Genomic DNA, 17,544 nt, shown 5'->3' with positions numbered 1-17,544 from the left:
TGTAGGGTGTGTTTACTTTTGGTTTATATTCTGTTTAATATTTCTGTTCTTCTTTTTACTCCCTGCTTACAATAAATCTTATATAATGAGTAGTGTGCACTAAGACTATTTCACATTACTACTGGACCTGAGACTCAAAAGTACTAAATTAATATTAGTTTTTCAGTAAGTAATAAATATGTAGATTGATTCTGTTTTGATTATATAGTGCCATAGACTGGAAAACTGGTGCAATACAGCATAACAGTAATGTTGTGGGTACATCCTAAGTTTTATCAGTAAAACCAATTTTGGAAAAGTAAAGATTTAACACCCCACCTCCCAAAAAAACCCCAAACCAAAACCAAAAAAACAAAAATGTAAAAGAGGAAAATAATGCAAAGAGGAAAATAAATTAAAACTTAATTTATTAAAATGAGAGGGAAGGGAAAAATTTTATATTATTATTCTCTTAGGGCAGGCTCAGCAGCTTTACTATGGGTGCTACATGCTCATAGATCAGCAAAGTGTAATGTCAAAACAAAGTGTAATGTCAGAAGGACTATTTGGCATGACCATATAGCACAGAGCACTAAAAATCACAGTTAGATAGTATAGAATATCAGTTATCCATCTCATCAGATATTCTGTTTGACAGGGACCAACAGCTCTTCTCATCTATCTGCAAGACGGATTTATTGAATATGTAAGAAATATCTGGATCAAAGGAGTTTCTTAACAATACTTAACAGATTATTGTTGATATGCTTTAAAATTTTATTCCTGTTAAATTACAATACAGTTTGGCTTCATAGTTGCAAACAAGAAGTTATGCTTAGGGGTTTTTTTAATTTACTCTTCCTACATTTATTGAGTTTGTTTTTAATTTTTGTATTTTCCTGGCTTGAAATAACAGTGTTTGGTAATTAAATCTGAAAGCACAGAATTGGGTATTTATTTCAGCAGCAAATTGCTCATTCACAAAAGAATAAGTTTTGGAGAACATGAGGTTTTTCATGAAACAGGAATAAAAAAACCCACTTAGTTTTGGAACTGCACAACCTGAATTTTCAGGCAAGACTTACTAAGTGACCTGACACCTGTGTGAGAAAGGTGAGCCAGGGCAGGGTATGTTACTGTGCTTCTTTTGCTCAGGAGCCTATCACCTCAGATTGCTGAGTATAGTGAGGGTCAGGGGTTCATACTCTATCCTGGAAAAGTCTTGAGGACAGACCTCACATTCACCATGAGCCCATTCTGCATCCTGACCTGTTGTGTATTTCAGACAGGTCTGCTTGGTTTGTGAAACTGATATAAACCAGGGGAGGAAGCATCAATGTTTGCAGAACAGGAACAGTCTTGGTTCTGACTGTGTTTGTCTCAGGAAGTGCAGCTGCCTTGAGAAGTGCCTACCTCCTGCCTACAGCAAAAAAATGAGTAACACTCGTTTCACTCACTAGAATGCAAGAGGCACTTCAGTCACATCTGTTTTCTCAAACTTTGAAATTATTCCAGCTGTTTTGAAATGCATTTATAAAACTATATGCCTTTGCAAAAAGAGGGGATATCAAAATGATTAATTAAAATGATCCTAAATGTTTTAAAATGTTTAACATTTTGAAATTTCGAAGTTATCAAGTCTTTGTCACCAAAAAAAATTTTAAAATCCAATCATTGAATATCCTAGAGCAAGGTGTCTTACCCCTTTAGCAGCTCCAAACCAGGCAGAAAAGCAATCTAAGTGTATGACAATTCTGTCAACTATTTTATGAGCAATATGCAAGTCTCTCTGCAAAACTAGGCTTTCCCTTCCAAGTCTACTTTGCTTAAAAATCCAAACCCAAAATTAAATACTTCAGCCCCAACTGGTTTTTGTATCCTTGAAATTATTATTTTTAGTACTGCCAAGAAATTGTTTACTGTCATCTGATAATTTATTATTAAAGGATGTGTTTATTATTGTATGTCCCCTTTTCCTATATTCTGATTAATTCAAATGTCTATTTTATTTTTTTTTTCTGTGATACTCATTAACTTTTACATTCCTGTCAAACCTGTCCCCTACTGGGGATATGCTCATAAACTTGTTGCCCCTACACAGATGTTGTAAAGGGCATCTCTAACTGCCAGTTCTCCAAGCCCTTCTGCATTTTCTGTACCTAGTTAAATTGGAGGAAGCACAAGAGAATGCTGTTTTCCTGCACAGAATGGCACATTGATTTTTATTTTAGTAGTATTATTTCCACATTTTGTTCAGTCTTTGCATGTTTTTTAACTGCTGGTTTAATCTGAACAGAACTGGATTCCCACTGAGCTGCAGACATTCATGCCCCAATGTTTTTCATTTACAAGTCAATGTCAATCTCTTTTTTTCCCCTGAATATATATTCTTGTGTAGCTGCCGAAACTGAACCTAAGTTGTCACTTTATTCTCAAATGTCTTAAGAACTGGTGCCTGTGGCATTCAATATTTTAAACATATTTTCAATATTTTAAATCTATATTTTAAATAAGAATTCTTTTGTACCAAAAAAATATTCAAGTTATTCTTTAATTAGATTCACATATTTGTAGGTTTTTCCAATCCCCCTTTGCAAAATTTAAGATTAGCTAGTCTGTTGCATGACATCTCAACTAATATGATGTTTCCAGTTGCTTGGTTAAATCAATATTTTTAGGAAAAAGCCAGAAATTAAAAATATTCCTAGAGAAATAAATTGTGAATTATTATTTTATCTTGTGTTTTCATTAGAATGAACCTTTTCTCATGTTTGCTGCAGATCTAGACCATGCAGAGCAATTTGTTGTATAAAGTATTTTTATACTGGCAACTTGACTTTCTGGCGTTGGAATATTTGAAACATCCATTGTTTCTTTGGTTACATGTACTTTTTTTGTTTAATTTTAACAACGGGTGCTGAAATCCCCTTCCCTCCCCCATATCTGTAGAGCAGACAGTCAACCTGAAGGTCAGTGCTGGGGTATAAATAATATACTCTACAACATGCATTTGGTGGGAGCATACATTTTAGAGAAAAGTGGTATGGATCATCAGCATTAACTAATAAAAAGCTCCTCTTTCAATTGTCTCTCTTACTTTTCTTGTCTTTTAGGAGAGGCTAAAATGTTGTTTCGATTTTTTACTGCCTTTCCATCAGTTGGAGATAGGAGTCCCATTGTTCCTTTAGGCCAGAATCTCGAACCTAGATTTTAGTAACACCAGATATTTAGCGGGCATGATGTCTGCTCACAGGGCTGGACATGGAGTAGCCTGTGATCAGCTCTGGTAGGAAAAACCTCTTCATTTCTCCTGGAGGACTGGGAGGCCAAAGTGGGTTTGAAGTGCTTGAATATAATGAACTGAACATACTATCAAAGAAACCAAGCACAACAAAGATAGCTTTTCTTCACAATCATTGACACTTGAGTGCATTTTAATCTTAACCTGCAATAGCCTTTGTTATCTTAATCTGGACCTGGAATTGCCAGCTGTGCCATCCTCTTTGGTTTACATAATATGGATAAACATCCACTGGGACCTAGGACAAGAGCTCCAAAAATCTTTTCAATTAATCTGTGAATTAGACATAAACAGAGGTCTTTACACATGTATAATTAGAATAATTGACCATTTCTTCTGTCTAGAGCCTTCATACATCCTTATGTGTTCACTTGCAGTCTCTTCTAGAGAACCCTGAAATAAAAGGCTGTTGATCCCTCCAAGCACATTAGTATTATAGAAGTTATGATTATTTTGTTATCCTTTTGGTACAGACTTACATACTGTCCATGAACAGTCTGTTCTATGGGACTTGTTGATCAAAATTTGTCAATGTTGGGCATATGAAGAGGAGGAAAAGGGAACAGCATTTCTTTCATGTAATCAAACTGATAATATATAACTAAGAAAACTTCAAAGTGGGTTTGTGGTATGTGGTTTTTTTAAAATAAAAGTTATATCTCCTTCCAGTGAAGGGTCTTTTTCCCTCTTTCATTGTTCCAGGAGGAGTACAGTGCCCGAACAGCAGTGCCCTGCAGGAGACACGCAGCTGTAACGAGCACTCCTGCACTGTGTACCACTGGCAGACTGGCCCGTGGGGACAGTGCATAGAGGACACGTCTGTCTCTGCTTTCAACTCCTCTGCCAGCTGGAACGGGGAGGCCACCTGTTCCGTGGGGATGCAGACAAGAAAGGTCATCTGTGTCAGAGTCAACGTGGGACAAGTAGGCCCCAAAAAGTAAAAACCTTTAAAAGTATCTTCATGCTGTAATTATGTTTGGATTTTACTGCTTTGTATTTTTATTGCCGATGTCTGCTTGCAAAGGCAAAAATACCCTCTTCTGTGTGTTCTCATGAGGGGACATTTAATCTTCTGAAAATACAAGACTGGCACAACAGGAAGACTAGACAATACCTTTCTCAGTATGGATTTTAATGGATGGTATTTACAATGGTGGTTCTGCTGACAGCTAAATAAATCCAGTTGTCTCCTTACCACCATCAGGTTGAGTCACAATCAAATTCTCGGAGTATGAGTGTGAAATGCAGAGCAGCACCATTTCCAAGATCGTTGTGTTGCTTCCAAACAAGCAACACATTGTATGGATTAATGCAGTTCCACTCAAAAATAGTGATATTAATCTAAATACACTAAACCCCTTCTCAGAACCAGACCAAGGAGCTGCAGCATAGTGAAAAATGGCATTGCATTAATTTGAAACATTAGTTTGAACATTAGTTTGACAAAATTTGTGGGTTTTTTTCACCACTTATGTGGTTTTTTAAAGTTATTTCTTTGGCCCAATGATTTGGGTTTACAGTTTTATGTGTTACCAGGGTTAAATACAGATTAGCTGCTAGTAAAATGCATTTGATAACATCTTTGTAGGGATTTGCAGTCTGTAAATATATCCCACTCAGAACAGATTCAAAACTCTAAGAACTGGTAGCAGAGGTCATTTAGAAAGTTCATGAGGCAGCTATTTTCACACGGAATGTTTGCTTGATGCCTGCCATTTGCTGTTTTATTCGACTGTAGATTTAAGCCTAATTTACTTTAAATGGAAATGTGGGGAGTAATGTCTGCACATTCAGTAATCTAAATTGTTGTATATCTGTATTAAGTTGCTGTTCTATTTAGTCATGATAGAATTATCTTTTGTTTGGTACATTTATATTAAAAAACCCCACAAACCTCTAATGATTTATCATCCTTTTTAAATCTACTGTAGATGCCTCTACATTTGATTTGATGTTAATTTCTGGGAGGACGACTGTTTTATTCTTTCATAAGTGAATCGTGTGAAGTGAAAAAAGGTCTTGGTTGTTCCTTCAAGTCGTTGCATCAAAATCACTGAATCATTTTTAAAGACCGAGACATTTAACATGAAAATGTAAATAGGAACCTTGTTTTAAACTCCCCTTAATAAAAAGGATTACTGTGGTACGATACAATCAATATTATTGGCCTTATCTGCCTCACAAGTTACAGACTCCAGCATGTATCTTTTCTGTTTAATTTGACCTTGAGTAAGGACTGCAAAAAAATCAATACTTTGCTTTAAGCCATATATAGTAAATACAAACAATATAAAGCATAGAAACGGTGTTCTAATTGAACTAATTGCCTTGCCTAAGTATCTGAAGAGCAATTGTAGTGTTTAGCACTCCTGAAAGATGAAGCTCTCTGTGAAATGGTGAATGTGTGTATTTCAGATTGTTTTGTATGCTTATAATTTCTCCTGTTTTTAAAGGGAAAAGCCAGTGCAAGAAAAGCCATTAGCAAGCTACTGTTCAATGCTTTTCAGAAACATTTTTTAATTTTAATCTTAAAGAAAATTTCTGACAATATCGTCAGTATATGTGATTGGAAGCAGAGGTTTCTTTTAAAATGTATCTGATCATATCTAAACACACCCTTGCATATATAATCTGATTTTATGAATCACGTAGAACTGAGGCACAAGTTGACTTAAAATTGTAGAGAGAACTTACAGAGGGGCGATGGAGGTTTGTGTTGCTATAGCTGTATTATTTAATGTTTTTTCACATTGGTGGGAGGGGGAAAAAGAGAAGGGATGGAGATCCCATTTTAAGAGGGCACCAAGGAATTGGTGCTCATTCATAGTAATTGATCACATACTAAGAACAATATGTGAATTGACAGGAAAATGCAGAGACATCTGATGGAAAGCATGCACAAGCAATTATTGTTGAAGAGTATGTTCCTATAAAACTGCAAATCAGCTTTTGTCATCCTCACATTGCACAGGCATAGTCCTCTGCTGACCATGGAGACTAGATTTTCCTGATATTTTACCATTAGACTTGCCTCTCTCACCTCTCTGGTCCCAGCTGCCCTGGACTGAAAGGAGGAAAAGCTAATCATAGTAATGTTTTTCTGTAATGATCCAAAAGATCTCAAACATGGATGTTGTGTTTTTCTTACATCTTTACATATTCTTCAGACAGTCCACAGTCTGTATGTTGTTGGAGCAATAGAAATTTTGAAATTATTTCAAATATTTTCAGTACTTCTGCGAGAGTTATTGTATCATTCTGAAACAAGTATTGTGGCATAGAGAGTTTTTCCTTGATGAAAAAAGACAGAATCCCCACAGAATGGGAAAAATGACCTGGGTAATGAGTCCCATATGTGGCAGTCCAATAATCCTTTTTATATGCTGATCAAGTCTCTTCCTAAAACAAGTAAGGTTTTCTGCCTTTTCTGACAGTCTTTCTCAGTCTCATTGATCTGACAGCTTTAAATCCTTTTCTGGTTTCTCTCATAATCACAGCCAGCTTATACCTATTTGTTCCTGGGTTGGCAGTGTTATTTATTTTAAATATGCCTCCTTCCAGAGTTTTTATTTATGATAAAGTGATAAAACCTGAAAATGTATTTTACTAAGCTAAATGGGATGGCTTTTCTTCATAATTAGGTGAAAGCTTGAAAATTACCCTGAAAATACAGAGTCTAGCATGGTGAGTGAGGGATGATGATTATTTAAATCCTGAGGTGCAGAATACACTAGATTTGGCTTGCTTTCACCACATGTATTTCATTGCTACTAGTTTTTATAGCTGTGCTCCATCCTGGTGAATTCTGGGCAGCAAGCACTGTCCTCATGTGCCTACAAGCATTGAGTACGTCACACAATTCACTACTTCATTGCAGAGTGATTGTTTATTTGATAGTGCTTCTTTGTGATTTTTTTGTTAGATGCCCTGAAAGTCTTCGACCTGAAACTGTGAGACCTTGTCTGCTTCCCTGTAGGAAGGATTGCATTGTGACTCCATTCAGTGACTGGACACCATGTCCTTCTTCATGTCAAGAAGGTAATTTTATCCATTGCATGTTAGTAAATTTTAAAAATGTAAAAGATGGGGAGTCAATTACTTGCAATCACTTTTGGCAGAATGCTTATGCACATCTCTTTCTGACAGAGAACATGTAATATCTGGTACAGCTGCTGCAGGGAGGACATAGAACTTTTGCTGAACAGTTATTTCTATCCATTTTCTATATGCATCTGTTTGGATTTTTTCCCACATTTTGCCTAATGTCACAAACTCCTATTTGCATCTTACACTGATAAAGAGATAACTAGTTACAAGGTAGACACATAGCTGTTATCATCAGCTTGTCATCTGAACATCAATACTTACACAGTGTTAGCATTTTAATTGTCAGATTATGAGATGGGGTTTGGAAATACCTAAGTTTATGCTGTTTGTTCTTCAGAAAAAAACCTGAGTCTTTATATACAAGGAGATAGGTATGTAGCTAAGTAGATATGCAGTTGTACGTAATTTTGTCTGGCTGCTTCTGCTCCAAGGAAAATTGAAGGAGAGTTAATAAAAATCAACAGACTTTACATTGATGTGAGTGGTCTGATTTAAACATGAAATCCAACACCATTTTAATACACTTGGCAAAGCTCTTTAAAACTGTGCAGGTCTCCCCTGAATTTTTATTACAACAAAATCATACATGAAGTTAGTGTGATGACAGGCTTAATATTAGCCACATTTTATGGTTTTTTTCTCTTCTTGAGCTTAACATGAGGCATTTTTCTAATATGTACTATTACAGACAGACTCTATAATACTCCCTCTTCCACAGGGTGCTAATCCCTGTGTGGGACATGGTGATTACTCACAGCTACTCACAGAATGTAAAAGATATTGTTACATCAAACATCCAGACTTGGGCTGTCACGGCCAATTCTTTATGCTTGGTAAAGGACACAAGCATGAAGGCATTTTTGCAGTAATTCCTATCAGTGTTCAATGCATTCTAAAAAATAAAAAAAGGGGTTAGGAAGACTAAATTCATAACCTTTGAAAAACTGGGGAATTGAATCTATGAAATAAATATTCATTATTATATATGTGTTATTTTGCAGCAGTATTAATTGTTCTTTCTGAAATATTTTTGTTTGAGGACATCATACTGAGTGAAAATGCCATCCTTTTCTGTTCCAGTTTCTGTGGGTTTTAAGAAAGTTCTTGATGCAATAAGCATATCTTCCTGAATATTCACCACATACTATTGTACAAGCTTCTATAAAACAGTATATTTGTGAACTATGAGTGTTTTGTGTATTCAGTGAGACCATACTACAAAAACAATTTATATTTCATGGGGTTTACCCATTTGTGCCAGCAAGCAGGTCAGTAGCTTTGCTGGGCTGCACGTCTGTCTTGCCCCTTGTGCCAGCTCCTGGCATCTCCTGGAGCTGTTTGACTGGGGAGTGAAGGGTTTCCTCCGTGCTGAAGAGTGGCCAGGTGGTGGAGAGCCACCGCCGGGATTCTCCTACTGCTCACTCCTAATTACAATTGCTTGGCTGTGATCCAGCATGCTTCTGTGATCAGACAAGCTGCAGCTGCTGTAATAACCCACCCAAAGCTGATATCAGCCCAGTCAGCCAAATGTCTGCTCCACTGCTCTCTGTGAAAAAAAAAATTAAAAACCTCCAAGATTTTTCCCTAACATAGGCATTGCTGTGGAACTAATACAGATCTGTAGCTTTTCTCTCAATTTTCTGCCTGAAGAACCGATACCTGAAGATGACTGAAATCAAAATTCCTACAGGAACTATTTACTGTTTAGCATTAATAATGGATGACCATAATAATTAAAAACTGCAAACTGTAAAGGAATTCTAGAGTGGAATTTCTGTTTCTAGTTTTACATGCAAATGTTTAGAGCAAGCTTACACCTTCAAACTCTAAAGTGTAGCAGCGAACTAAGCTGGTTTAATATTTGCTCTCTTGAACTGTTTATTCACTTCAGATGTCTGTTCACTTGTTCAGTATTGCTGGTGTTGCTTTCTGTTTAGTTCTGCTTTCTGCCTTGAGATGAAATTGAAGTGTTTTTTCTATTAGGCCTAATTTTTCTGCTTATGGGCAAAATAGCATGTCAATGTTATGGCAATTGGTTCAAAAACCTTGTTTTCACCCTAATTAGTTTCAACCTTAAGTAGCAGCAGTAGAAACCAGCTATTCTACTCTTTTCAGGGGGTGTCACAGTAAGGAAGCAATCCCGTCACCGAGTCATCATCCAGCTCCCTGCCAATGGTGGTCGGGAGTGCCCAGACTCTTTGTTTGAGGAAAGGGAATGTGAAGCTTCTCCTGTCTGTCATAGCTACAGGTATGTGAGACAATCAACCAGAAACAGCTCAGATATGATTTTTGAACTTGTACAACCTCTAGAGCTTGCTGAATTCCATTACTTAGCAGTAGATGTTTTTCTAACATGCTCTATTTAGAAAAGGAGGATACACATCTGAATCAAGGTTTCACAACAGATATATTGAGCCAATAGGGAATCACTGGTACATTTTGTTCCAGCTCCTTGGAAAGAACATTGCAAGAACTAAGAATTAATTTCCAGAACAAATTTTTCCTAGAAACTGTTTTGACATTCTAAACACGTAAAACAAATCTTTCTAAATATCCAAAGTGCTGAACTTCAAGCTTATATGTTTAGGAGATCTGATTTCTGGTGCCATATTGTTCAGCCTACCATAGCCTTCATTTTTCTATCCCTGTAAGCCCTGAGACAGTCCAGTGCTGAAGATATCCCCTATATGTCCTGTGTCCTCTGCATTGCCCTGATCTTCACCACAGAATGTTGAGGACTATTCCAGAAGGTGGAACAATTTTTGCTTAAGAAAATGTTTGGGTAGTTCTGTAATATCTATCTGAGTGTGTGGGAAGGTCTAGACATACAACAAGGACTTGTTGATGGAGACAAAGTTTAGAAAATTCTGGTGCCATTAGTTAGATTTACTTGACAAAATAATAAAAAATATTTTTTGATGAATAGTAACTCCCATGAAACTACTATCTGTTGTGGAGGTACAAATAGAATTTAAGCTTAGTTTAATGAAAAGAAATTGGGATTAAAGAAATGTGTTTCTTTCATCATCTCAAGAATTATCTTTGCAAATTCATTAGGAGATCACACTCTGTGCAACTAAAAGATATGAAAAGATTGAAAAGAGCATTGGGGAGCTACAAAATCAGTACTCTAAACACCAGAGAAATAGAGCTCAAGAACTTTTTATAGTCAAATTGAAGTTGGATTTTTGTCTTTTAAATGCTGGCTGCTTCTCATCTCTTTAGTATCTTCCATATCTGAGCTACATGATAATGTGCTGAGCATAAGAAAGAAGAGTTGCTAGAGAGTGGTAGATGAGGTCATTTATATTTCATGACACGAACTAATACTAAACACATGTTCCATATATTTCCTTTAGCATCTTTCTGACCTGCACACATGCTGCGACAGATGGACTCACACACTCAGCAGGCTTGTGCCTTAGTTAGTTGCTGTCCCATAGAGGCAGGTTGCAATGAAACTCGAGGTGCAAAACCATTGAGATAGTTTAAAACATGCAAACTGCTGATGGCTGGAGCTGTGGATTATTTTAGAGTTGTGACAACAAACAGACTTGGCTGGATTTGTTATATTTAAGGGGTGGGGTATTCTGCAGCACTAGCAGGGAACTTAGTAAAAGTTTCACAGCAGTTTATATTAATGATGGAATAATTTAAGCAGCGCAGTATTGTATTTGTTATTGATGGTTTTTTGCAAGTTCTTTTTGTTTGTGTTTTATTTTTGATATGGTGGACCCATTCTGTTGGCTTTCTTGGCTGGCTCCACATTTGTAAGGTGTTGCCACTCAGCAACCCAAGATCCCAGGAATTTCCTGAGGCACCCTTGCAATCACTCAAGCCCATTGTCCCAATACTTTCCTGCAGCTACCTTTCCTTTCTGTTTCTTATTTCTCCTTTTTTCTTTCTACCTTTGCTTCCTCCTTTCTTCCATGTGTTCTTTTAGGCCTCATCCTAAAAGAAGAAAAAAATTTAAGAGAATAGGGATAAGTTTATGGTACTGTTACTGGTTCTTTTGTGAATTGCCTGTGACCAGTTAATAAAAATAAGCAACAGCTTATGATGGTTTATAACTATCTAGCTGCCTGAGGTTTGATGGCTACAAGGTTTAGATGGATTTCTTCCCCTCTCATTTCAGGTGGAAGACACACAAATGGCGCAGGTGCCAGCTGGTACCATGGTATGTGCGCCAAGACAGTCCAGGAGCACAGGAGACTTGTGGACCTGGGCTACAAGCAAGAGGTTAGACCCTTTGTTTCTGTCATTTATTCTCAGAAATCTATACATGCACTGGTGTGGGAAATGCCTTACATTTAAGGCCTTGTAACCTAACATTAATTTAATCTGTCTTTATGTGCATCAGCAAAGGAAAATACTGAAAGTGCTCAGGGCCATGTCTCAGTATGTCTGGGGTCTCTGGCAGTGTGGAGATCTTACAGACTCTTCTAGCACTTGTTCCCTGATGCAATTTGTGTCTGTGACCCCTAATCCTTTCTCTGCACATCTCCAGGAGCATTTTGGCTATTTCTTCTCAAATTAAAGTAGTTACAGAGAGCAAGGGTAGCATGACAGATTGAAGACTTTGCATTTACACTTTAGAATTCAGTGCCAGCCCATTTCTCCAGGTTGTGAAGGTCCTTTGAATGGCAGTCCTTCCAGGTAGGTACTGACTGCTAAAACTGTCATTGTCCTCAAACTTGCTGAGCATGCTTTCTGTACAGGTTGTTAAAGAGACTAAACAGAACTGTGCCTGGAGTTAACCACTGAGGTGAAACAATCTTAGCCAGCTGCTGGTTAGACTTCTAAACCACTGACCCTTTGAGCCCAATGATCCAGATATTTTTGCACCATTTTCATTATATAGTAAATAATTTTTACATCCAAATCCAGCTTTACTGTCACCTGTCTTCATAGAGAATTTTGTGGCTTTAACAGAATTGTGTATGTGTGACTCTGTTAAATATAGCCAGGATAAGGGCTTTTTTAGGTGCATTAAGTACATTCAATAGGAAAATAAGTGCAGTTCCTATTTACTGTTATAGTAATTGAATTGCTTTGAACTGCTGGTCAACCTTGAATTCCAGGAAGGCTTTTCTCCTTTGTTATTTCTGAGTGCAAACTTGTATTTGTTAAAGCGCTATTGGCTCAGCGGATTGTGCCATTGCCGAGGAAGGACATTGCTAACTGCAGAAGTGAAATGTTCATGTCATTAACTTCCTTGCAGTATTAAAGGAGGTCATGGTGTACTTAAAAAGTTATGGAGTAAATCTTAAGCTAGTAGCTCCTACCACTTACTCTGAAAGTGTCACAGGAGATCAATTTAGAGCTTACCACAAAATGAAACCTTAAGGCATTGCCTGCTAATACAAAAGACTTCTGGCTGCGGTAATTATTTCGAAGGTCTATCACAATGGAATCTATTTCTAGTAGCTCTAGAGGATACATTCAGCTTGCACACTGAGAAAATAAGATTTCTGTCTTTGATGGTAGGAATTCAAATAGTAAAAAGTGTTGTCTTCTGTGCTTACATGGTAGTACCTAAATCCCTTGACTTTGTCTCAAAGTCAGTTAATAAAGAAAGATAGTTAATAATAGTGCATGCAGATTGGATTTTATTATTCTTTTGTGTCATGAGAGTTTCTTTATATTTTCTTAAATGTAATTCCAAACATGTACAGGGCACGCATATATATAGAATAATACATGATCTTGAAATTAATGGCCAGGTAGTTTTCAAATCTGTTAAAAGAGACTGGCAGAATTTCCCTTTGGTCCTACACAGACTTCGATCTTGTGAAAGATGATGTATTCAAGCAGTAATCTTGTTCCCACAAGCAGATAAAATGCAAGTAGCTCTCCAGTGTAATGTGGTCAAGTGGTAGGATGAGTAATCCTTAATTAGGAGCCCCTGGAGCAGCGAAGCCTGAAGAAAGCTGGTGTTTTTGATAGAATTCTGTAAATGTTTCTGGGATCAATTGTTAGAAAGGAAGATTTTTGTTTACTACAGCTTTTTGTCAGGTCTATCCCATGTATAAATTCCATTGTAGAAATCACAGAGCAAATTATTCAAGTTGGAAAATGGAAGCTTATTTGTACCTCAGTCCAGATATCAAAATATGAATCTAAATGTTGTTTAGGCTGCTGCAGTGTTGAAAGTTATAGGCAGTAGGACAGAGGGGGTTTTGGCTGATATTTTTTCCCATTTATGTAAGTGATGTAAATTAACATATAATGTAAGTTTCCAGCTCAAGTTTATTATGTATCATGTCTCAGGGTTGTAATACCTCACAGTGTGTTGACCATATCTTTTATACTGAGTAATGTAAATTGATAATCTGTGGCAGCTAAACGCATTAGTACAGCTTTTCCTTAGATTGACAGAGGTAAACTATTTTCCCTTTACAATGAATATGACTTGGAAGTACAAGTTGAATTTTTGCACAAAAGTAAATTTGACTTTGGAAAACACACTTCTCTAATTCCAGAGATTATCAGTAATTTTTTTACTTCACACCTCAGAAAAATGCATTTTGAACAGGAATAGTTTGTTTTATTTGATAATATAATTTATCTCCCACACAGGATATCAATTCCCTATCCCCTCTTACCTTTCAAATTCTGCCATCAAAATAGCCATGTGTGAATTTTAAGTGACACACATTTTTTTTGTTTGGCCCCCTGCACAAGAGTTGATTTGATGTGAGGTGCTCACTGAAGGGAGACTGACCTGAAAGCAAACATCTGCCTGACTGAGCTGTGCACTGGACAGTATTAGAGAGATTTCACCTGTTCCTGAAGGAAGACTTCAGAAGAAGTTTTATCTCCTCTCCTTGTTAATTCTTGGCTCCCTTCTGCACACTTGGCTACTCCTAAATAAAATTTCTACAGGCTGTGGAAAACTTTGCATAATAATATGTCGCTAAAAAATTCTGTACTATAAATAATTTCTTTAATATGTGATGTAGATACAGAAAAGACTGAGCTACTACTGTGCAGTTCTTTTTAACCACCCCAAAATCACAAACATGAAATATGAAATCCATTTGGTATAACATTCTGGTGCTGCATTTATGATTGCTACTGTAATACAGATATTTTGATCAGTACATTTAACTGTTTGTTGGTGAATTCTATACAAATATTGACCATACTGTGAAAATTGTTGACATACCAGCATTTTTTTTCCAGTTGAGAAAGAGTTCCGTTTCAAGTTTCTGGTGCTCATGCATGCAGAAATCACACATTGATCCATCTGTTGGTGCCAATTTGCTTTTGATGACAAAGCGAAACAATAATCTTTGAGAAGTAATCTCTGCCATTTGGTTTCCCATGCACTGCTCTTTCATTTTGTGTTGATACTCAGTAGAGCAAGTAATTCCATTCTTCTTTGTGGAAAGAGTTCTGAGTTCCTCTTTTTCAGTGCAAGAGGATGTTGCCATTGCTATCAGCTTGTCCTGTTTCTGATCTGATTGCCCACACGCAAACACTGTAACACATAGATTATTAGCAAATGTGTTAAATGAGAAAGTATAGGAATGTACGCCAGGGAAAAGGCACATCTGACCATGCATTCATTAGCAGTTTATTTTGAACAAAATAGTCTGCTACTGTTAATGTTTTAGTTAGAAAGATAATTAAATCTGAAGGAAAAACTAGAAGATAGAAATCATTAGAAATTACTGTTAGGTGTCTGATCTTAGGAGTCTCTGAGTAACTAGAACATATGCATGCCTTGCTTTGCATCACAGCTTTACTATTTACACTTCCATTCTTCAGCTTTTTTTTATCACATTTTGTCCTTCTTGGCTAAAGAGATACTTGGGTGAATCATAAAGTTTAGAATAGTGATTCATTGTTAAAGACAGCTTTGTTTCTATCTGTCATGTATAATGAGGCTTTTGTTACAAATCATGTCAAGTTAAATGAATGTCGTAAAACTGTAACTTGGGTCAATGCAGAGGAAAGAGAATAAAAGAGTGGTTTCTGAGTTTTGTTTTAAAAAAAGATTTTCTCTAAAAGTATATTTTAAAGTGTTTGTTAGCTATTCATGCAAATAATGGGCAAGTATTTATATCTAATCCTAAGCACAGTAAAATAGCATTTAATACTGAGTAGCAAATTCATTGCTGTAGTCATAAACTTTATTTGAAGAAGGTTGGTGGTCATGACAATTGTATTGAATTCCATGATGAATGAAAATCTGAATTTATACCACTGATAAAATGTCTTCTAACAGTGGGTAAGCAGAGCAGGAGTGTATTACAGAACTGAAGCAACTTAAGACTTCTATCTTTTGTTCAAAACCCTCAAGAGGAGATGATATGTGTGCATCAGCAAGGAGTTTGAAACTTCCTTTTGACCCTACCCAACAAGAAAAGAGAGAAAGCCGTATTTGACTGCAACAACATTTATGTTTATTTTCATAAGCTGTTTCTCAACTAACAACATTATTTGATTAAATACATTGATGAGTCATCTGAAATCCAAGAGAGAGAGGCACAGCGGTGGCAAATATAAAATGCACCCCCCTGCCCCCCTCGCAAGAAAATAAAAATAAAACAGCCACCAGGCAAAAACTAGACAAGAGAATAAATGCTTAATAAAACCAAGCTACTAAGTTTGAAATTGTGAACAACTTAGGCAAGTATGCATGATGGTATGCTCATCTCCTAAATCTGTGTTAGTAAATCTCAGCTTCAGTGACTTGTGAAGGAACTTAGAAATACAGCTCAAATCCCTTTTGAATTGTATAGGAAAACCTAAGAAAGTTAATAAAACTTGTTTTGCCAGTAGCTCCTGCAGATGTAAGTAGCGCTTGTTGGGCTGCATCCCAATGGTAATCAAGAGGACATATAGCAGATGAGAAGCTTGAGTGCCCAAACTGCAATAACTGAATCACATCATGATGTGTATGGGTGGATGCACATGGTAAGGGCCACCCCAGTGACCGAAAAGAGATTTGCAGAAGGATGCACAGCCTGCAGTCCTTGCCACCATGAATCTTCCTCAGAGTTTTGTAGGAGGAATAGGATAAAAATTGTGATGTCAGTATATTCTGTAATAGCAAGAGGACGTTTATTTGTAAATTTAAACAGAAGTTAAAGTAGCCTGGCTGTCAGAGAAAATACCTGAATAGCTGTGCTTTATGTCACTGAGAGCTTGCCTTTATTGAAGACCTGGTTTTGAGCTCTCACTGTCCTTCATTCACAGAGTGTTTGTAGTTACTTGAAAGAGGAAGGCGAGGAAGCATCCCAGGATGGCCATGGGCACACAGAGAGGCCTTGCAGCCTTGTTAGAGCCATGGGGAGGCTTGAAGGCAGAACCAGTGGTCAAAACCTCTTTTCTCACTCCATAGCTAAACAGGGACAGCAGCCTCCCTCTGCAGGCATCACTTATGGAGGCAAGGGACTTTGATGTGTGGGTGTTACATGCCCGTATTGAAAGCACAGGAAAGAAGTCAAAGTCATGGAGTGCTGCTCTTCATGGAGCTATAAACTTATATTTTAATGTAATTGAGCCTCAACAGATGAGAGTGCTCTATTGCCTGGTTTATGTTTCAGTCACCGCAAAGTACAGTGATCAGCTTCAGGAGTCATAAGTAAGAATTTGGACAACTGCTCAAAAGCAGTGTTTACATGAGAACCTAATTTTTTATTTCCAAAAAAAGAGCCACAATCTCCATACAACTTTATTTGGCAGAAATACATTGTTATTGTCCTTGGAACATAAAGAGCACTCAGTCTTGTATTTTCACAATATTACGGGCATGTGCTCCTTCTTAAGATATTTTGTGGTAGGAATATTTTGTCACACTGTGTCTAGTCTGCTGTGTCCCACAAAGAAAGAAATAAACATAGATGAAATCACAGCTTAGACAACATGGATAGAAGGCATAAGAAAACTTAGTGTGCTGAAATAATTTTTGTTTTCTAGAACTGGGAAAAAAATATTTTTGTTGTTAGAAATAGTTAGCAATTGAAAAAAAATGCATCACAAATGTATTGTAAAAGAAAGGACAATAGAGAACCTTAATTTAAAAAGAAATTTTTAGGTATAGGAGGCACTGAATCTCACACCTCAGTGAAATATCAGTGAAGTATGCTAATGATGAAACACTGGAAAGGTTTTTATATAAACTCACACATGACATGACTTGCTAA

The 17,544-nt window shown here is 36.8% G+C and overlaps 1 protein-coding gene across 3 annotated transcripts in view; it reads left to right on the top strand.

Annotated features, from left to right (window-relative positions):
• THSD7A (thrombospondin type 1 domain containing 7A) overlaps window positions 1–17,544 on the top strand; it is a 273,595-nt gene that overhangs the window by 207,481 nt on the left and 48,570 nt on the right. For all 3 annotated transcript variants that reach the window (XM_030971359.1, XM_030971358.1, XM_030971360.1), the window contains 4 exons: window positions 3,983–4,217; window positions 7,203–7,318; window positions 9,503–9,635; window positions 11,523–11,626. In XM_030971359.1, coding sequence (XP_030827219.1) covers window positions 3,983–4,217; window positions 7,203–7,318; window positions 9,503–9,635; window positions 11,523–11,626 — 588 coding nt within the window. The remainder of the gene's footprint in view (window positions 1–3,982; window positions 4,218–7,202; window positions 7,319–9,502; window positions 9,636–11,522; window positions 11,627–17,544) is intronic.

The sequence above is a fragment of the Camarhynchus parvulus genome, chromosome 2, assembly GCF_901933205.1.
Source record: "Camarhynchus parvulus chromosome 2, STF_HiC, whole genome shotgun sequence".
Taxonomy (NCBI): Eukaryota; Metazoa; Chordata; class Aves; order Passeriformes; family Thraupidae; genus Camarhynchus; species Camarhynchus parvulus.
This window is presented reverse-complemented; position numbering and strand designations above follow the sequence as displayed.